This window comes from Eretmochelys imbricata, chromosome 8 (genome assembly GCF_965152235.1).
Source record: "Eretmochelys imbricata isolate rEreImb1 chromosome 8, rEreImb1.hap1, whole genome shotgun sequence".
NCBI lineage: Eukaryota > Metazoa > Chordata > Testudines > Cheloniidae > Eretmochelys > Eretmochelys imbricata.
Genome location: NC_135579.1, coordinates 64,264,631 through 64,285,575, shown reverse-complemented (window position 1 = coordinate 64,285,575; position 20,945 = coordinate 64,264,631). Strand labels below are relative to the sequence as shown.

Below are 20,945 nucleotides of genomic sequence, written 5' to 3'. Positions count from 1 at the left end.
AAAGGCATCCACCCAGTAAGACCGCAAAATCATTTGTGAGAGAGACATTTTGCTTTGAATTCATTTAGCTTGTTAAGTTAGTTCTTAATCGCATTTTACCTTTTATTTTCTTGTAACCAAATTCTCACTTTTATGCCTCATTACTTGTAATCACTTAAAAGCAATCTTTCTGTAGTTAATAAACTTATTTTATTGTTTTATCTATGCCAGTGTGTTTGGATTAAAGTGTTTTGGGAACTCCATTTGAGATAAGGTTTGTGCATATCGTTTTCTTACAAACTTAGATGCTTCTCACCACAGGGTGGCTGGTTACTTTTCAGTCAGGCTCTCCCTTTGATCAGAGTTTCAGTCATTTGGTGGTGGTGCTGGTGGTGGTGTCTGTAGATGTAGGTAGAAAAAAGAGAACATGGCAAAATGTCTCTCCTTTTATTAAGTCCTTTAATTCCTCTTGACTTCCCCGCTACCCCTTCAGGGTCAGGTGAGCATTACTTCATCGCAGTCCCAAACTGCTCAAAGGAAGTGGGGTGGCTCCCTTGAGGGGCTAACAGATTCTTTTGTTGCTGCCTAAGCCGGCGTCCATTGTTCCTGTGAGGCTGAGCTGGGTTTGTCCCATCCATGCCCTGACGAGGTGTGAACTGCCTCTCTGTTCTTAGAGAGTTTTTGCCTGGGCTTGCTGTAAGCCATGAGGATACATTTTCATCCTCAGAACTATATACATGTAATTATAACCTATAACCATACAATAACATCACTATAACAACCATGCTCAGTGCATTATGAGCCTTTCGAAGACACCCAACATGACAAACTTTGCACTGGATACCAGACAATCATTTTATAAAGATGAACATGGGGGTGTAGGGTGTCCCCCTGAGGTACAGAGCGTCACACCATGATGACCTATAAAAAAGTAGGTTGTATTCCCTGTGGAGCCTGACACTACATCTCTTTAACTGTTTGTGAATCATCCATGCAAGACATTCCTTTCTCCCAGGATAAGTGTGGTGTCTCTGCAGTGTTTCCCACCCATGTTGGCCTCTGAAGTAAGAGGTCACATCCTCGACTGAAACTCACATCTCTTGCATGGAAGTACTGAATTCTACCACCAGCCAGCCTGTTAGCTCAGCCCACTTAATTTACTTCAGGCTGGATCTTGGCACACAATTTCTCAGTCCAGATGCAATTATTTTTTGAAGGAAAATGCCCACAATTTTGCTTAGCCTGGAAATCTGAAAGTTCAAAAGGGTAAAAAAGCATTTCACACCATAAATAAACTATTAAATGTATTTGAAAACAAAGTTTGTAATTACCCTTGACATTTCAGAGCCTAGATGTAGGTGCCCATTATGCTCAAAAGGTGAGATCATTTATGTCACTGGTACTATGGGAACCTTATTAAAGGACGGCATACTTGTTTCTAACCTACTTTAATGCTGTTTTAACAATCTGGAGAACACATGAGTGTGTGTGTGTGTGTGTGTATGTGTATAATATATATATATATATATATAAAATACTCAAAATATTTATTTTGTTGAGACTGCAGTGTGTGTTGTGAGTGCTCGGGATCTGGCACTTTGACACTTCCTTCCACAGTGTCCATCTTAAATATGAAGTCATTAAATCAATAAGACATCCTTCCCCATCAACAGGACACAGCACACAGGAATGGAAGTACCATGTTATTTTCCTGTGTGAAAGCATCAGAGGCCTATTCACCTTTCAGTGGATGTTAGCCTCGGTTCAACTATCAAGTTACTTCTTCATGTCTACACAAAGCTGCAGCTCCTGATTTTTCATAGAATCTCCAGGTCTGTGTGAATCAACACGACACCAAAGCCCAACTTCCATAATCTCCTGAATCCTGAGGCCCAGTGTTCACATTATGCAAGCCTAAGAAAATGCTGACACTAAGGACCTGAGTTCACCCAAAAGTCCTTGACTGTAAAGAGTGAGTACAATCTACAGGAGTAAGCTCTAATTATTCCATTGGGACATAACAGGCTAAACTCCATTCGGACATAACAGGCTAAATCTAAAATCAAACAATTGACAATGTTTATAAGGTCCTACACATCTATAAAACACTATGCTCCCTCTGCTGGCTCAGCAGATGCAGGGAATATGGGGAATTTTCCTATTGCTCTGCTGATATCAGTGTGGTGATGCTGGTTCATAAGCAAAGGATAAAGCATCACGTAAATTTCAAGCTAGAATTTCACATTGAAAAATCCAAAATAACATTTGCCAAAGTAATGGGCCAAAACAAGTAGGAGCATAAAATCTTCTCAAGTGTACAGAGGATACTGCCGACAGTAGAGTAAAAGAAATATATTAACTAAATGCAATTTGTGACCCTTAAAGGATCTAAGCACCACAGAGTGAATTGAGGAGAGAATTACAACATTTAATGCTATTGCAACAGCAAAATACTGGCTAGGCTGTATTCTTGTACATTTAAGAATCAAGATTAATACAGAGTTGACATCTGAATAGTGGCCAGTATTATCGGCATAGCAAATATATAAATACTGCATACACATGACGTGGTTACTGTTATCTGAAACCTCAATATTACATTAACTCATTTGTAAAGAAGAGCAAAATAAATTCTGGTTCACTAACACACACACACACATGCCATAGATCATGAGAAGTGAAATGATGACAAATGTTTTTCTCTTACCACAAAATGCAATCCATCCAGCCAAGAGAGATTGTGCAGTTTAATACAGATAATGTAGAACATTTGGAACACTTTAATTAACAATCATAGCTATTCAAGAAAGACTTTCTGTAAATAAAGCAATAATGTAACTCCAGGAACATTATTATATATATAGCACAGCACTGTGTAGCCATTTGTCTAATTTCTACCCAGATTTACACTTATGTTAACTTCTTTGACTTCAGCAAGGCTATGCTTGATTTACACAGATCAGAATCAGGCCGTCTGTCTTTAAAAGTATTTATCGAAATAAAGTTAATTTCCTGAATGCCCAGTACACTGTATCTTAATAGGTTTTATAATGGTGAGTTTATAGGGCTGTTTTCAAAATTCAAAACAGCAAAATATGCATGTTAAGAAAACTTCTTGTTAAAAATCTAATACTTGGACAAATTTAATGCTGAGGTAAGTTGGTGCAGCACTCAGTGAAGTTAGTTGGGCTGTATAGGATGTGATTTGATCCTTTTACATTCATTTTTGAACCATTACATTGGGTCATTTTGTTCACTACTTAAAGTCTGATCTTAAATATCCCATTCATACTCTAGAATATATGGGGCATGTAAAATGTATGAGTCCTACACATCCAACATATTCCTCTTTTTTCTTCTCTGTATATGTCAGACTCTTTCAGGATTTTCATAGGGACCTGTGAGACTATATAATGCTCCAGTTCATTGTCTCATTGCAAGTTTTATTATCCAAAGCATAGCATATGACAGGTTGTGCATCTGTCATAATTTGGCAACCTGATTGTAAATTTGACCAGTACAAAGTGGACTTGTACAATATTATGCTGAAAAGCATCAACTCTACAAACTAAAGTTTTCCATGAGCTGGAGAAGCAGACTATTAAGTAACAGAGGCTGAGTGACTTTCTGTTGTCAATTACGCATGTGCGGCATTATTGACTTCAGAGGGGGTGTTGCCTGCTTATAACACAGCACAATTTTACCATCCATGGCCAGTGATAGAATTGTCTTTGTCTTCAGTCTGCCATGCACAATCAAACTTGTTCTTTAGACAAAGAGCTCAGTCGGACATGTGGGGGAAGGAAATATCTAGTTAGGAAAATATGTATCATTAGCTGAAACAGGATGCCATGAGTTTCAAGAGGCACCAAGATCAGCATCCACATTGTTCCAGGAAAGAGATCTTACCAGTCTCTGGCTGTATTAGGGAGTTGATAAATATTTTCTATTCAGTCATAGGACGGTCACAGTTTGAGTTTTGTGTTCAGGTCTCAGTTGCACGATACTGAATGGAACCTGTTAAACTGGACAGGTACAGTTAAACTGACTGTAAAGGCCATACAACCATGAAAGGGTTAGAGAGCATATTCTATATGGGGGAGACTGAAGTAACTAGATTCATTCAGTTTAGCTGAGAGATGACAAAACTGGGACATAACACACTATAAATATCTAATATACTAGAAAAAAAGCTGGGGAAGAATTATTCCTGGTAGTTAGAAGAAACAAGGTAAATAGCAATGGCCTCTAAAAGCCTCAAAAGGAAAAATTCTTGATATTTGGAATATTTTCAAACAGGGTATCCATCCAATAATGGAATAGTCCACGAGCAGTGGGTGCAAGGAGAGAAAGGAAAAGATGTCCTTGGAAAATACATTGCATAGACACTTGAGAAACACTCTCCTGCTGCCAATAATACACAATTCTCTTTCCATAGGAACTTGCTCAGCCCAAGTACAGGATATTGGGACTCCCACAGTTCTAAGTATCCTATCTGTACCAGACTCTGGGTGCTTATGGCTGAGAAGACACTTGTCTTTCTCTCTCCTGCCTCCCTCCTTTAAGGGAACAAGTTTGCTAAAAAGTGTTTATGAACAGCGATGTTTTACACAGAGAGATGTGCCAGATTCAAAATATCCACTGCTTGCAGGCACTGTCAGTCATGTCGGACTACATTATATAACACTGCATAACAATGTAACCAGACAAGATGGATCATAGTAATGATGGGTCAGCTATGAAATCCTAAAGCAAAAACCTCTGCAGATGTTTGAAAATAGTGTTAGTAGAAGCTCCCTGGGTTTTAATTTCCTATGCATTTCCAACTCAGAAAAAAAAAATTGAATATTTATACATTTTTTTCTGCTGAAGAGATGCCTGTTACTGTGAAAATTTTGAATTTCCTGTTGCATTTTCAAGGAGGAAGAAATCCAGGGAGATGGCTTTGGGAGTGGCACATCTCTCGTTGAATTCATATTCTGCATGAGGAAAACATACACAGCCATGTTAGAGCCCCAAATGTTATCTTCAGTGTGGCAAAGCAGTTGTATGAATTGGGGCCATATTTTTATTTAGTGTCCTCATGAAAAGTTCCAGAGCTCCTTCCTGAATTACCAAGGTTCAGCCCTGGCATGACTGCAGCACAGATCATCATTGCAAATGGGTCTGTATTTGCCTGTTTGCAGTTCTATAACAAACTTTCCTTCTAAATCAGGAATATCATAGTCAGGCTGAATTCATTTGCAAAGTCAATTCTCACTTCATTAAAAAATCTTTCCTGTTACTCTAAACGTAGGGACCCATCAAGCATGCTTAACTTGGTCTGACTAAAATGTCCTTATGTTACCTCAATGGGAAGTTGTGAGACTTCATTAATCTTTGCAAAGCACTTTGATATCCTCAGATGAAAGTCAGAGTCAGAAGGAGGTTTGTGGTTAAGGCACTGGACTGGAACTCAGGAGATCTGGCTCTGCCATAGATTCCCTGTGAGACCTTGAGCAAGTCATATAATCTCACTCTGCTTTTATGCTGTGGCTGAGAAATGAGGATAATAATGTTTCTGCACTTCCCAGTGGTGATGGGAGGATAAATTCACTCTCGCTCATGAGGTGCTCAGATCCATGGGCAATAGGAGCCACCTACAGTAAGTATCTAGATAAGTATAGAAGTGCCCTAAGAAAGTAGTAAAGCAAAATATATTGTTACACAGAGATGCCCTGCCTTAACAAAAGGCTCCCTGTGATGGGGCTTGGCCTCACATGTGTAAAAAGGGTTAACCTCAGCAGGGAGCAGTCCTCCAACTGACTCCTCCAAGTGGTCTAGAGAGGCTGTAAGGAGCAGCCAATCTGGCCCAGCAGGCTTAGATAAGAGGAGCTGCAGGGCAGAGCCAACATCAGTTGTTGTTGGGAGCTCTGTGAGTGAGGATTGGGTCTCTAGCAGGCTGAGAGAACTGCGGCACCTTGGACAGAGCTACTGCTGGCAGGGACCAGGGGAACAAGAGGGAGCTCCTAACTGGCTGCTGGGACTGAGTTGCATGCCCTAAGGAAGAGAGAAAACGGTGCTGGGGCCAGGACCGGCCTTACATAGGGGTGAACTGGGTGAAAGCCCAGGGTGCCATTATTAATGGGGCACCTCCAGAGCATGGCTGCCCCTTCCCCTGCTGCTCTGCTGACATCTGCAGCCCTGCTGCTCTGCCCCCTGCCTTGGAGATGCTCCTGGCCAACTGCTCCTGGGAGCTTCCCGTTTGCTGTACGGAGGGGGTGGGGGGAAGGAGGGGTGCTGATGTCAGGGTGTCCCCTGCCTCTCCCCCATGTATCCCATCTCCACAGAGCGGGGTGCGTGTGTGTGTGCATGTGAGGACAGGGCTCACCAAGAGATGGACGGAGCTGCTGGGGGCTGCTGCTGTGTCTGAAGGAACTTTCCTTCAGGCTGGTGAGTGCTGCTCTCTTAAAGGGTCTCTCTCACACTCCCCCAGCTCTCACAGTACCCCAGCTCACACACGCTGTCTCTTTCACACTCACCCCCCAACACATACTTATGTTGCTGTTGTTACGTGTTGGTACTTCCTGCAATGCATATATGTTGGGGGTAATTTTATTCTTTCAAAGTGCTGTTATCTTAGTTTTTTGACTGGTCTGTGCATTTCCTAATTTTATTTCTCTCTCATGCTTACATTTAATTCTTTGATTAGTGAGTTCTAAAATTCCTAACCTGTCCTGACTGGAGTAATTATCATTATTACTTTTATTATCATATTGTGCTTTGTCATTCATTATTTCAAATGGTACAATCAAATAATAGTATCCTTCTAGAATGTAACTTTAGCTTGTACTAACCTTAGCAGTGCCAGGTTAAAAAACATTAGCTAAACACATAACTTTAGATGCTGGACAAATGAAGGTTGCTTATTTTCAAATTGTATTTTTAGTTATATCTGTTAAAATAACTTAAAATTCCCATGAAAATCGATGCAGTTCCAACTATGGTACCAATAGCAATGATGGAGTCCAATGTTAGTGAGTCACGTACATGATTGTGATTGGTAAACATAAATGCCAAAATAATTGGAAAAATAAATTCTCTTTCTTAATAAAAGAGGGGAAAAATGTAATTACATATGTTTCAATTATTTGTCAGTGAAAAACAATTGACTAAAATAGAGTAGATAATGGCAGTAACACAGATTTTCAGCAGATTTTATTTATTTTATGTATCTCTGATAAAGATAGTGTACAGAGTATCAAACGTGTGTTTCTGATATCTGTGTTGAAGCTCTAGAAATGATACCTCGAGGCTTGGGATTGGGAATATTTTGCTGTATTCTCTCCTGATTGTTCTAAATTTACATATAAACTTTAAATGTGGCTTTAATTGGAGTTTGTATATATTTTTTCTTTCTTTATATAACAATTAGAAACAGTACTCCTGTCAGCCAATTCCTAAGTTGTTATCGCAAAAAACTTAGAGTTTTCAGGTGCCTCAGTAGTCCCTGGAATCATGGTTAAAGTTTCCTCCCCCCAACCCCCTGCAAATCTGAAATGATGCCCTGGGTGAGCCAGGAGGGCCATGGGCTCTGGCAAGATGCAGCTCCCATGTGACAGCATGAAGCCCGCCTTGAGCCACATGGCGAGCATCAGGCACCACAAGTCACAGCAGCAGCGCCGAAAGGTGGCAATACACCCTATACCAGGCCCCCCTTACTTCTGCGCTGCTGCTGGTGGTGGCATTGCCTTCAGAGCTGGATGCCCAGCCAGCACCCACCAGTGTCAGGCTGCTCTGCCAGTGCCAGGGCTGAGTTCTAGCCTTTGGCATCTCTTTCAATACAAATTAGACACTGGGATAGGCAGCAGGGCCCAGAGGTGAGGGGGTGGGGGTGAAAGCCCAGGGAGCCCATGGGGGCCAGGAGTGATGCAGGAAGGGAGCGCCAAAATACAAGTTCACCCAGGGTGCCATATTCCCTAAGGCTGGCCCTGGATGGGGCCATGGGGAAGTGGACCAGGGAGATATAGCAGCAGATATTGGGAGACATAAAAGAGTCACAAAAAAGGCTGCTATCTGTAGGGTCCCTGGCTTGGGATCTGGAGTAGTGGGCAGGCCACTGGGGAAGTGGCATGATTATTAGACTGAGACACTAACCCCTGGAAGGGGGAAACAAGGATGGTGACATGACTGGAGGGCCGAGTCACGAAGAGGATGCTGCGGTTCCTGAGGCTGCGAGAGGGGCTGCAGGAGTTCAACAGAGACAGAGCGATGACGTGCAAACCGCGGACTGGAGGGCGTTGATCTCAAGCTAATCACCACAGTGACCAGGAGGAGGTGCCAGACTGGCGGTGAGTGATGCGCCCTGTGACACTCCTACAAACACGGACCCGCTTAGCCTATGATAAATCCTAGGTAACGTGCTACAGAAAAAAGTGTTCATATTTAAATGAGTACTGCCCCAACCACAACTCAGAGAAGAGACCAATTTAGGCTTATCAGGGAGGAGCTGGAAAAGGCAATGCCGTTAGTCTTTAGCCATTTTGGTGACTGACACAGGCGCAGGAAGGTGAATATTATACCTTCCTGCACCTGTGAGGCCCTGGTGCTGAAACCATGCTGGGGATTCACCCCAAGGGAGAGCAAGTGGTGTTTCCAGAGCTGCACAACCTCATGGATCCTGAAGGGGTGCGGCATTAAACTCCTGTTGAAGTGCCATACGAATTCTGCAGGTGGAAACTTATAGAAGGAAGTGCTTATTTGCTACATTCCCCAGTGATGCTCACACCCCACAAGTGCCACCCACTTTGGGGGCTGTAGTATCACCCTGGCACAAGGGAGGTGGCAGCACTCTCCTCTCTGATGGATTATCCAGGGTTAACCTCAGCAGGGAGCAGTAGAGGTAAATCCTCCAAGAAGCCTAGAGAGGCTGCAAGGAGCAACCAATCTGGGCCCAGCATGCTCAGATAAGAGGATTTTCAGCGTACTTTGAGAAATGACTCTCAATCTTCTCGAAGAAAAGGGGTTGGACTGACAGTAAACAAAGATGGAGACTGGAATTGAACACAGATGCATCTATGCACTCCCGAATACGTGCAAAGCACTTTCACACTCACCTACTGGAGATTTGCAGAGGAAGTGGCTAATGGAACAGCATATGTAATTCAACGCTTTGTTAGGTTTCAGGAATTAAAAACAAACAGCAGGAGGAGGAAGACTCAGAATAATCAGCTCACTGTGAGCACAGCTGATGACAGAGTGAACAGCTCCTGTACTAGGATGCTAAGGATTGACGAAAGGTTAAAAGCATTGGAGAAAAGAAGTGTTATAAGATCTATTTAAAGCCTGTCCAAATGCTCTTTCAAGATCAGAGGCTTCAGGAGAGAGGGAAAAGTACTTTAGAGTGCTAATTGTCTTTTTTGCAGTGGGATTTTACAGGCAGTGAGTGCCTGCCAGGCCCTGAGGGTGCCGTGTATTGATGTACAACACGTGCATACACCAGTCCTGTAGTGCAGGCTGATGCTGGAGACTGACTGGTCGTAGTAGCACAATTTCCTTATTGCCCCACATGTTTCTGGGCAGAGTAATGCATGTGACATACAAAAGTGGCGACTGAGCGAACTTGGTTATTACACCCTTGAAACTGAAATGGACATGAACTGTATAAATGTCTTTAGAAAAAAGAAGGGGGCTTGCAGCAGAACTTTTGCCAGTACAACTTTTGCCCTAGTGTAGACAGGGCCTGACCCTCATTACCACTGAATCTCCTTTAAACTGCTCTGACAGTGTAAAGATGGGTGTTAATAAAATTAGGATGGAGCAGATGAAAAGATGCCCTGATTTTAAGGCCTCTTTATACTGCTAGTGTGGTGTAAAGGGGGCCTCAGAGTAAATGAGAATCAAGTCCTAATGCTGCATAGTATATCTTAGGTACATTGTGGTTGATCTTTAACACTGTTCCTATTCCAAAGATTGCAGTGGAGTCACTCCTGATTTACACTGATGTAAGTGAGAGAAGAATCAGGTCTACTACATACAAACTGGAACCATGCCAGACTATCAGGTAAACAACGGAGTTTGTTTAGTAGAGGTAATGGTCTCAGGTGTTAGATTTTGGACTTCTTCCTTCTTCCACCTAAGTCTAGCTAGTGTGCATGCCTGACAAGGGCATTCTTCTCTCCTTGAATTGAAACAAGATCATTTCTGGTCTGAGTAAGAATCACACAGTCTTATAGTGGTCCAGAATCTGGTGTGGCAAGTCTACCAGGAATTTTGATTCCAAGTGCATGCCATAGCTACCATGTGGTATCTGATCCTCATTGAGAGGCCTAAGAGATCTTGTCGAGACCTGACCTAATTTGGCCATTGAGGGGTCAGAGGCTTATGAATTTTTGTGTAAGGGGAATGTTGTGCCCTTACTAAAACTCAGCGGGGGTGTTTTGGTTGGCTAGCTCCCAGTACCGAAAGGGGAAGGGTCGATGGGAAATCAAGACCCTGAGACTGACAGTCCCCAGGAACAATGGTGAGAGGCCAGTGCTGCAGGTCAGCCTGATTGACAGGATGGGCAGGCTAATCAGGGAGTTAGGAGGCCAGGGGGGTCCTATCCTCCATGTGAGCTGGAATTGCCTGGGTCAGACAGAGTGGGGCCGAGCTAAGGAGACATCTGATCTGGGGAGCAGAGCTGTGCCAGCCAGAGGGGCCAGAAAAGCAGCCCAGGAAGCAGGTCAGTGCTGGGAGCAGAGTTCAGAAGCAGCCAAGTGAACAGACCTGTCCTGGGAAGAGAGCTGCAGCAACCAGAGCCACAGGGGACAGAGAAGCAGCCCAGGGAGCTGGAGGCAGAGAAGCAGCAGTGCTGAGGCAGAGTAGAACTGGAGCTGGGGTTGGAGCAGTCCAGAGCTGAGTGCGGTGAGCAGCTGGGGAGAGTGAGGGGCAGTGGGCCCAGCACAGGGAGATGCCCCCAGCCAAGATGCCTTGCAGGCCAGACTTGGAGGGGGACTGTAACCCCGACGGCGCAGGGGCGGCGCTTGGAAGAAGGGTCCTGCCACCTAGAGCCAGAGGGCGTGTCGCCACCGCCAGAGCAAGTGCCTGACCTGCAGTATTCCTGCAAGCACAGCCAGGGCCCGAGAAGGAGGCCTGGGACTTGTGAGGATCAGACGGAACTTCCCTTATATTCCGGAGATGCTGGTTGTGATGTCCCCGTGCCATGGAGCAGGGTGACGTTTTCCTTTAACCTTTCCCATTTTTTCCTTGTTTTTTTAAAAATTGATTGCTGTTTAATAAATTGTATTTGCTTTGAACTGTATGTAATGTTCAGTGGGTCAGGGAAGCATCAAGTGCAGAGAGAGCACCCTGGAGTGGGGACACCCTAGCCCCTGCCCTAAGTGACCACGACAAGGTTGGGGGTCAAGCCCCCCAGGAATTCTGGGCCCAGCCTTGTTGCAGTTACGAGGACTCTGCCACATGGAAGAGTGGAAGGGGAGTCCTCTCGGTCAGGCAGGGCTCTGGGTAAAGGAAGTGGGAGCGAGGACTCAGATCCTTTTGCTAGCCCATTTCACCAGGGTAGTGTATAAGCTAGGAAAGTTCCCCACAACAGCAGGGCCATTCTTACATATGCAGAATTTCACTTTTGTTTCTATGACCCCCCCACAACTGACAGTATTACCATCACATTCAAATGTATTAGTCTTGTGTAACATGTCTGGTTACATGTTTGTCATACTCCTCGGCCCATATTATCACAAAATTGCTTACTGGCTGCTTTGCCAACCAATAGGCACACATCATCCAGCCATGTGGGGAACTGTACCTTTAAGAGGCTCTGGCAAGAGCTAGTTGGAATCCATTATTATCTTATGCAGAGGCCCATGTTACACAGTCCTGATCAGTTAGAACTAAGACCTCTGTCAGACTCCTTGTTTCAAAGTGATCCCTGCGCACCACAGGCCATTCTCTCATATCCTCCGAAAAGTTTGGACAGGTTCTTGCCACCTTTACAACTTCCCAGGCTCTGCTTAGCCTAATAGGAAGTCAAAGTTAGCCTGGCATGATCAACCATTGAGCTGTCTGTCTAATCTCTCTGGTCTGTCTGTCTTCAGCGTTACCAACTCTTGCAAATTTATCAGACAAAAATTTTGGTTTCTGCTGGAGTATGAGAAGCTGCAGCCTGCAGGCAATTTTCAGCCCTGCCATTGGGGAGAACCCTATCTTGTCCACCTTCTGAGGAAGAACAGCCAATCAGAGCTGTTGCAGGAGGCAGCCAGAGCTCTGTCCTTTCCCATCAGAAAAACAGAGGAGATTATAGGTAGAAAAAGTGGGAGACAAAACAGCTTGATGCGGGAGGAGGAAGCAGAAAGTGTGCAGCAGTTCAAGGTGGCTCTGTTCCCTCCTCCCCCATCCTCCTGTGAGAAATGTATTGGCTTCTCTCTGTTCCCCCGCCTTCCCTTTCCAACTTTGCAATACTGGGCCTGTAATGATTTGGGGGTTTCTGATTCATGGTTGTTGAGATTTGGGGTTGGCAACCTGCGTATAGTATCTTGCCCATTACTATATACCGCAAATAATATTTATCTCTGTATAATATTCTGGGCCTAATTCATCCACAAGGGCAGGAACTTTAATTTGCAGCTCCTGCTTCCACAGGAGCAGCTGCACTAAAATGAGGAGTTACCTCCAGGAGGTATTGCTGTTGCTGCCCTTTGCCAGGGGGTTTACAAGAGGCGAACAGCTGTAAAATCTACCCAGGGCTCCATAAGCAGCTTGCCTTGAGAGGCGGCTTGGCAGTGGTGCATTGCAGCCAGCTTAGCCTCGTTCTCTTTCCTCTGCTCATCCAACCACTTGTGCTAAGCAATGAATGCACATACGACACCAGTCTGGTCACATCATTTTCTCATGTGTTGCACCAACATACTGGGAAAATGGCCAAGGAGACTTAAAAGGAGAAAAGAGAAAATGAAAAAAATTCCTGTGCCAAAAACCTCTTGGGAACTTAGTGTGCCAAAGCAAGCAACAGTGCTGGTGGCATAACTGGCAAGGTGGTTTAATGTCAGAAAGCCACCGTAAATGGTAAAGTCCTTAATACTCAACTTTAAGTCAATTGGCAGCAGGTGCTGGGCATAATCACAAACAGCTTGGTTAGCTCTGCTGTCACTACTCTCGCTGCAGCTTACATAGGTTTATTAATGTAAAACTGCTGGGTTTTGCTGATGGTTTTCAGTCAGTCCCGCTCTCATTGAGACTAATGTTAACCTTTCTCTGGGATCAATTCAGTTTTAGAATGTGCCTGCTTGGACAAACCTAGCAAGCTCTGCAGCATTTAAGTGGTTACATCAGTGATGCACTAATCTCCAATGTATGCATTTGGCCTGGGGGCTTCATTTTTGTTACTATCTAGTGCAACAAGTCACTAGCAAATCAATAGTATGTCCCCCTGTACAAAGGTGGTTTTGCTGAAATGTCAGTAAATATTTCATTAAACGTTTCCATGCATGGAAGTGAAAAGTTTAATCTTTCAGCCAACAGCATTCTTCAAACACATGTAGTACTAAGCCATACAGTACACACATGTCTCCAAGCCAGCACGTTAGCAGCTACACTGGTGAAACCCACATGTAAATGGCTATGCATCTAGGTCCCAACTGAGCAAATTACTTAAGTACAAGCCTAATTTAACACCAATGGGACTACTCACTTAAAGTTATGCATATGCTAAAGTACCTTGCTGAATCAAGGCCACAAAGTATAAATTTTAGTACAATAATTGTCTTCAGACAAAGGTAGCAAATTGCAAACATATTTTATCTTAAATAAAAAGAAAAGCCAACCTATTAAAAGTACTTTAGGATACAGACACTATAGTCAGAGAGAACATCCACATTCTAAGGGCCTGATCCTACAAAGTGCTGGTACCTCTTGAAACTTGAGCATCCTCCATGTGTATTGGCTTAAAAGGGAGCTGATGATCTCAGCACCTTGTAGGAGCTACTTGGCACCTTGCAGCCTCTTTGCGGGCACTTTGCTCCTCCCTAGGGCCTTAAGCTTCTATTTTCAATCACTTGCAACTCCCCCAAAAAATCCTCTTTGGGGATTAAATTCCCCAGACTTCTTTTGAGCTGAGAAGCAAATCTTTTTGGTGCATTTTAATTCAGATCTGTTTAGCTGGCTTCAAGTCATCCAAATATGGGGGGGGGATTTTTTCCCTCTCCAACTCTGGGGGGTACGAGTGTCCATACACAACATTTTAACTGTACAGTTGAGACCTATTTCACTCAACCAACCACCATCAAAAAGACAATACTGCCAGAGACTGTTTCTTTCTTTACCTCCCACACAGATGTCCTGAGGCCTAAGATGAGCAATATTCTGCCCTGAAGTAAGTTCATTATCTTCTGACCCTTTGGACTAGAAAATGGGATTTCATACCTTCGAAAAGGAGAGAGTCTCAGTTTTCCACTGAGTTACAGCACTTACTTTTAACCTTATATATCTAACTATGGTATTTCAAGGGTATATATTAGAAGCATTTACAAAATCAATGCCTGATCCAAAGGCCATTGAAGTCAATGGAAAGACTCCCGTTGACTTCATTTTAGATCAGACCCTTAGGTAGTCTCACAGTACATATGGTGGTATTTCTCTCCGCTCCCCAATGGACAGTAGAGTACAACTATAAATGTTCACTGCTGTGTATGTGACTTATTGCAGCAAGGAATGGTGAAACTGTGCCCCAATAGAAGAATGGAGACCCAATCTTTGGCTGGGGTAAATCAGTGTAGCTCTGCTGAAGTTATTCCAATTTACTCCAGCTAATGATTGACCCTAGCAGGTAGTGCCATGTATTCAAGGGAAAAATTTGGCTCTACTATGTGTTGTGGGGTTTTTTGGCTATTTGAATTCACAAGTTTAATTTACATTCCACTGTAATAAAATGGGTATAATAAAATGTATAAGATTATTTATTAAAGAGAACAGGCTTTATTCTACTGATCCTTTGCTTTGATAGCGATCTGTGGCTGCATACAATGTACTTAAACATACACGGATCTTTAGGTGTTAAGGTCAGAAGAACTCAAGATCTTCAGCTCCAAAAACACAGACTTTAACAAGCAAGCCAAAGCAACTTAGTTTAGCCAGTTCATAGAACTGATCAGCAGACGACAGCATCTGACATTCCATACTGTAGAAGGCAATTGTACGTATATTTATATACACATACACAAACCAGCAGCCAATATGTTCCCGTGTGTGAACTTCATTATGGATTTATCTCCAGACTGAGCAGTGCAACCATTACAGACCTTGATCAACCCCAGTCTTCCTTAATTCCTACTGAACAGTGTGATTTATTATTTGAAAGCCTGGGTACCTGGCTCTAATTGGAGAAATGACTTACCACCCCTAGAAGTGAATGTTTCCATTTTAGTCTCATGGAGATTTTAGCATCAGAATTTTTGACATACTAAGCAGCTTTTTGACATACTAAGCAGATTCTGAGTACATTCATTTTCAAGAATATATATATGATAGAATGTAGATTCTGCCTCTGACTATAGTGTCTGCGGGTATGTACACACACACACACACACACACAAAAGACTGGAATTGGTGTGGTTACTAGCACTGCAACTAAGGGCACCACATTCATCAGCACTAACTCAGATTTTATTCCTTTTCAAATCAGTCTCACTGCATTATCTCTAACTCCAGCAGACAGTTTTCTCTAGTTGTTAGAGCAAAGCACTGGATGCCCAGGGGATCCTACAATCCAGTTCCAGCAGAACAGCTGTCTTACTGTGTGACTTGGAGCAAGACACTTGACCTCCTTGTACCTTGGCCAATCCAGCTAGGAAAGTGGCTAAAAGCTGGACCACTTTGAGAACCAGATGCTGCAGCTGAACTGTCCTGAGTAACGAGAATAAACCTGTTTTGCCACTGCCTCGCACAACATGTGGCTGCTGAATGGTTCTTCAGCAGCAGTTTCTGCAACCTTTCTTATTACACATACCTTCTTCCTGTGTCTAGCCAGTCCCCTATCACACTAAGTGCAAAGAGTGATTCTGTTCATTCTGACTTGCTTTTTTGCCCCATGGTACATTCTACAGGATGATTACGTTAATATAAACACTTTAGCAAGGACTTTCAAAAACAGTCTAAAGTGATGCTCCTAAATTCATACACAGTCAATGGGAGCTCTGGGTGCTCAGCACTTTTGAAAAATGAATTTTGGTGCCTAAATATGGATTTAGGATCCTAACTATTGAAAACGTGTTATATTCCATGTGCCCATATTGCATATACTCACACAGGAATTATACAGCTGTGCAATAGACTTAGCATTTGCTCAAAGCTTTTGTAGGGAAGAGAGTATCTGCCAAGCACCAATGTCATCTAGGCCACAGAGCAGATATCAGCAACTATTATTATTTATTGTTGTTAAACATTCACATAATGCCAAACTTTACAGAGAATACAAAATATACTGTCCCGTCCCTAGAGAGTTTCTGATGTAAGGGCTGGATTCTTCTTCATACTGAGCAGTATCTGACCCTGTAAGTAGTCCCATTGACTTTCGTGGGACTACCCGGGGAGTAAGGTTGGCAAAATCAGAGCCTCAATCAGGCAAACCTGACATATGAAGGTGTCATAAATATAAAGGGAAGGGTAAACACCTTTAAAATCCCTCCTGGCCAGAGGAAAAATCCTTTTACCTGTAAAGGGTTAAAAAGCTAGGATAACCTCGCTGGCACCTGACCGAAATGACCAATGAGAAGACAAGATACTTTCAAAAGCTGGGAGGAGGCAGAAAAACAAAGGGTCTTAGTCTGTCTGTGTGATGCTTTTGCCAGGGACAGAACAGGAATGGAGTCTTAGAATTTAGTAAATAATCTAGCTAGAAATGCGTTAGATTATGATTTCTTTAAATGGCTGAGAAATTAAGCTGTGCTGAATAGAATGGATATTCTTGTCTGTGTATGTTTTTGTAACTTAAGGTTTTGCCTAGAGGGATTCTCTATGTTTTGAATCTAATTACCCTGTAAAGTATTTACCATCCTGATTTTACAGAGGTAATTCTTTTTTACTTTTTACTTCTATTAAAATCCTTCTTTCCAGAAACGGAATGCTTTTTCATTGTTCTTAAGATCCAAGGGTTTGAGTCTGTGGTCACCTATGCAAACTGGTGAGGATTTTTACCAAACCTTCCTCAGGAAGTGGGGTGCAAGGGTTGGGAGGATTTTGGGGGGAAAGACGTTTCCAAACAACGCTTTCCTAATAAATAAACCCAGATAAATGTTTGGTGGTGGCAGTCCAAGGGCAAAAGGTAAAATAGTTTGTATCTTGGGGAAGTTTTAACCTAAGCTGGTAAAAGTAAGCTTAGGAGGTTTTCATGCAGGTCCTCACATCTGTACCCTAGAGTTCGGAGTGGGGAAGGAACCTTGACAGAAGGGAACAGGCAAAAGAGAGTGGTAGGGAAGGGAGGGATGAAGGTTAAACCAAAGAACAATAATGGGAGCCATATTGAACAGCATGTGAATTTTTAAAGTAGGCTAATCAGGGAGGAACAGAGAGCTGAGGGATGCAAGGTGGGGATGGGATGCAAGGTGATAGAGGAGGGATTGGGAGGAGAGTGAGGGTGCTGAATATACAGGGGGAGGGATGGATGCCTCAGACAGAACAAAGTGCAATAGCAATACTTGGTGACAGGACAGGGAAGGATAGTTAAGGGAAAAGAATGGAGCAGAATCATTTAGGCTCACATGACCACTCTGTAGAAAGCCATCCAAAATCCAGAGAGACAGACAGAGGAAGAGAATTGCAGAAGAAAAATCATTTTCTGTACCTGCTGAGTCAGAGAGGTCAGTCATGCTACCCACTGGAGGACACTGCAGATTTTATAAACCACTCAGGAGGTGAACGGAATGTCAAATTGAAGATAGGTAAAATTCATCCCTTCTGTTTTTAAAGACTCATTCTTTTTTCTTGGGGAATAGGAGAGTGGAGTTGACAGGGCCAGACTGTAGATCCATAGCCTTACACTGCTGGGCTTTTTTAAAGGATTAATACATTAGATAACTGAACATGAATCTCAGGACAGACCTACTTTTCTATTATAGAATTATGATTATCACTAAAAGATTTTTATTAAACATACAAACTCCTTTGAAGTTAATTTTCATTTAAGATGTAGAAGCTCACCAGTGCCTTACATGTTACATGTATCAACGGAGTTGCATTTGGGTCATTGTGAGGGAGGGTTACCACTGATACCTAGATTTTACAATATGGAGTGCATTAGGATTGCAGAGATTGAGAGAGAAATTGTAAACTTGTCAAGTAGAATTTTTACTTCATGTCTGATTTAGAAAAATGCCCACTGTGGAATGTTATAAGTGTGCACAGTGATCCCCAAACAGATGAGAAAAGAAGACCCTACCAAAAGGAATTTTTAGTAAAATTCAAACTCATGCAATAAGAGCAACAGTGTTCCAAGCACAAAAATGCAGAAGACACAAAGTCTCTCTTTCTGTCTCCTTGCTCAGGGATTGGTTTGGATATCAAATTTAGCAACTCCTGGTAACTTGCTACCCTCACAACTCCTTTTTTAATAAATTAGTAGTCCCTTGGTAATTACCCATTCATTTAAATTAAGCAGCCTGATGCTTTTCTTAAGTAGCTTTGTTACTGAAGTGTGTGGCAGCTTTTTTTATCTTGTAGAATTGGGAGCCTTGCCCTCAATATTTCTGCTAAAAATCCATATTTACTATGACCACCAGGGGGACCCTTTGCACTATGTCGCCTATACAACATGTAACTCTATTCTAAACCATAGGATACTGTAACAGATTATATCTTCAGTTTTTCCCAACAGGTTTACCTGTGAATCCTGGGCGACAATTACACACATAACCTGATGCTCTGTTGTAGCTGAAATCTGCTGGCAGTTCTAGAATACGTCCATACCAGGTTGTCCAGGACCGCTCCACACATTCACTCTCGTAGAAGCACGGATTACTGCTGCATTCATTTACATCAATCTCACAATGGGAACCTGCATACCCTGTGGAACAGAAATCAGGTGTTTGACTCAGTCTTGAAAAACATATGAGTCTCCCTGGATAAGTAAGCCACTTAAGATGTGTTGTAAAAGTTTCAATTCTCCATGGGAAAATATTACTTCCAAAATTGTTGTCTCATAACAAATACCTGAGAGAATATTATTCCTCCTTTAATTTCCCTTAATTCCACAACAAGAATATGTCATCATCAAACAATCTCCATGGCCAGTGTGATGGTAGAGAGTAGTCAGAACCAACATTCTGGATTTGAAAATATTGAGCACTATAAACCATGGATAAATCTGGAATCAAACTTTACAATGTGTCAAACTGGAACCATGGATTTGAATGCCCTATGTGGTTCAAAAGGTGCAGCTAAGCCTTTTTATGTTTTCTGTTTTAACTGTTTTCTTTCTGCTGCTGTTTTATGGTTCCAAAAATCCACAGCAAGAGGGGATATTTTCATGGTGCTAACTAGAAGAAGGAAGTACTGGTAAACTAAGGACAAAGAGATGATTCTTATAACATTTTTTGCCAAGTTTTACAAACCCAAAAGGTTATAAATGTTTACAGTAAGCATCCACACTTTGAGGTGATTAGCTTCCAACAAACCTTTAAGTGTTGTCCATTACTATTCCACGCTTTTCTCAGTTTGTACATGCCTGTTTGTTCAGTTAGTATTCTTTGCCTAAGAGGAGCCTTACTTGGAAGCAGCTGGCCTTTTCCAACCATTGCTTTTTTCTGTTTTATTGGTTCGGTTTTTCCAAATACACCATTTACACCTTGGTAATAAGCAAGTAGCAGATGCAGCTAGACTAGAAAGAAACCACTCAGATTCTAAAATCTCTCAAGGAAAAGAGAAAAGTAAGAACCCTCAGCTTTACCTCAATGCCAGTTCAACTGTACACACATTTCAAAAATAGCAGGGCATATAAAAGAAGGATGGTAGTCTTGTGATTAAGGCAAAGGACTGGGAATCAGGAAACATGTTCTTGGCTTGGCTGCAAGCTTCACAGGAGTGTAGGGAGGCCAAATAAACTAATATTTGTAAAGTGATTTTAGCTCCTTGAGTGGAAGGTGCTACAGAATTGCAAAGACTTGTTATTCCTGAGAATCCTGCATAATTCTAAGAATTCTGTCAAATCGATGCATTTCTAATGCAACAATCACCTTATTATCTGAGCTCCCACTACACTGTAGTAAGCAGGAAAACAATCTACCAGCCTACAGACTAACCACAATGAGTCTCTCTGGAAACTATAGTGTCTGCATCCTGTCTGGGGATGCAGAAGTGTTTTCTCAAACAACTGACTATGAAGCAGTTCCTCAGTTTAGCAGGACATGGCTGCAGGAAGGTGTATGTGACTCTGAAACTGTACCCTGTGTGCTGACCCTTGTTCTAACCTGTAAGGACCTGCGCTCAGAGGACCACAGGAGATTGGTTTCCAAAATCCACTTATAGCTCAATTTATTTCCAGCTGGAGCATTCAACATGTTGTGTGGGAGCACAAGGGTTCTCATTTCAATCGAAAAGTCCCTTTTGTGAAGACGGAAAACCTGGCAGCGGCAGCAGCAACAGTTCCCATGTCCCATGGGCTGATGAATTAAGCATGCGATTGGGAAGTAAACCCCAGATTATAGTTCCAACTGTGCTAATGACTTGACTTAATAATACTTTGTACTTGTGGAGTACACAGACCTGTAATTTTGTTCATTTTGACCTCATATGGGGACATCTGTCCTCAGCTGGGGTAAACTGTCAGAGTTCCATTGAAGCCAATGGAGCTATACTGAGGTTCTCTCCCAGGAACACTTTCCAAGGCTGGTCACAAACAATATTTTTAAATGTATGTAGGTGTCAGGGTTCCTTCCCCAATCTGAACTCTGGGGTACAGATGTGAGGACCTGCATGAAAGACCCCTTAAGCTTATTTCTACC

General features: G+C 42.7%; 1 protein-coding gene across 1 annotated transcript in view; it reads right to left on the bottom strand.

Moving 5' to 3' along the window:
• The window catches only part of CRB1 (crumbs cell polarity complex component 1), a 115,209-nt gene that overhangs the window by 69,507 nt on the left and 24,757 nt on the right, over positions 1-20,945 (bottom strand). The window contains exon 5 of the mRNA XM_077825353.1: positions 18,827-19,009. Coding sequence (XP_077681479.1) covers positions 18,827-19,009 — 183 coding nt within the window. The remainder of the gene's footprint in view (positions 1-18,826; positions 19,010-20,945) is intronic.